Genomic DNA, 1591 nt, shown 5'->3' with positions numbered 1-1591 from the left:
AGAGGGAGGGAGGGACAGAGGGAGGGAGGGAGGGAGGAAAAGGGCGGAACGCAGGATAGTAACATGTTGGCAAGGAATAGATCGTTTCGAAGCAAAGATGTGGCAGTGAGGGGGAGAAACGGGGAGAGATAGAGAAGGAGGGAGGCAGTGGGGAGGAGAGTAGAGGGAAAGGTGTGCTCCCCCAAAAAGACACATAAGACGTCTCCCACGCACCACGATGGCATTCCGCGACAAGGAGCGGCCAACATGGAGCCAAGGCATGTGGGGGATGCGTGCGGGACGTGCGTGCAAGCGAGAAATGTGGCGCATGTTCCAAATCAACGGGATAGAACAGGAGGCAGGGGGAGAGGAGGTCGATAGGCTCCGTGGTACGCCCTCCTTTACAACTTGCACGCAAAGGCGGGGTCTCAACCGGGCACCTCTGCCAGCGACAATAGATGCCAGCGTACCATGGTGAATAATAGCAGGACGATACATCGGGGAGGAAACATATCGTGAAAACATTGGCTGTGCTCCTGCGCTGTCAATGCGTTGGCCGGAAAGGAAGGAAAACCATGCGCAATGCTACCATTTGTTGCTGTGTTTTAAATGTGGAGTGCGACGAGCGAGAGGAAGAATAGCTGAGTGTTTGATGTGAGGGAACAAGATTTAAAGAATAAAAGATGAGCCATTTTGGCCCCGAAATGTATATTAGGAAGGAGCAATGATCGGCTCTCACTTAGCAAACGTTACTGCCACTGTCAGAGGAAGGGGGGAGAAATAAAATTTTGTGCGCACGAAGCGTGCCCGACCCTGGAAAGGGAAAGATTGTGAGTGTCTACGACAGCATTCATGCTGAAAAGCTTGAATATATCATCGCCGCTACTATTTTTTATTTTTTATCTCCTGTGTCCTGTGCCTCTTGTGGCCTGCTCGATACCCGGTTACTGAGCTTTCTCTTTTGATAAACACAAATGTATATACATCTTTACAAAGGACCAAAACCCTTGTCCTAGCCCCCGCACACATGAATGCCACGCTCCTGAAGTAGACGCACGAATTTTCAAAAGCTGGATGTAAGACTGGCACAAAATAAGTGTTACCAGGCCCTTTTTGTAATCCAGTCATGATACATACGAATGTACAAGAGCGGATTCCGTAGACAAGCACGTGCTTTCAATAATGAAGGAAGCACAGGTATGGCAGGCCGTGCACACAACAATTTCATGCCTCCGCATTACCTTCGTCTGCATATTTAATTGTGTACGCTGAGTGTGGATAATTCTTTGTATGGTGCACTACCGCAGGGCTACAAGAGGTGCGAGTCTCGGTGCCTGAGCTACCTCTTTACTAACCTTAACACACAACCCCAACAGCCACAAGAACGAGCATAAATCGCTCCAAAACTTCCATTGGCATCGTTACCAGCGTATAAGGGGTGCAATCGCAGTTGTTGAGGTGTCTGAAGTACATCAAGCATCCAAAGCAGCAACAGCAGCAGCAGCAGAGGAGGTAACGGCAGGAGGAAAGCTGACACTGTTGCCTTCAAGACCTAGAAAAGCTGAATCCTTCAACTCAGCCTTGATCCATGGCGTACGATACAGCTAAAGAA

The 1591-nt window shown here is 49.4% G+C and overlaps 1 protein-coding gene across 1 annotated transcript in view; it reads right to left on the bottom strand.

Moving 5' to 3' along the window:
* The window catches only part of NGA_0405400 (39s ribosomal protein mitochondrial-like protein), a gene marked incomplete at both ends in the record, with an annotated part of 1343 nt that extends 891 nt beyond the window's left edge, over positions 1–452 (bottom strand). Inside the window, one exon of the mRNA XM_005855018.1 lies at positions 450–452. Coding sequence (XP_005855080.1) covers positions 450–452 — 3 coding nt within the window. The remainder of the gene's footprint in view (positions 1–449) is intronic.
* Between the last annotated feature and the right edge of the window lie 1139 nt (positions 453–1591).

Source organism: Nannochloropsis gaditana, assembly GCF_000240725.1.
Source record: "Nannochloropsis gaditana CCMP526 unplaced genomic scaffold scaffold317, whole genome shotgun sequence".
In the NCBI taxonomy this organism is placed as follows: Eukaryota; class Eustigmatophyceae; order Eustigmatales; family Monodopsidaceae; genus Microchloropsis; species Microchloropsis gaditana.
This window is presented reverse-complemented; position numbering and strand designations above follow the sequence as displayed.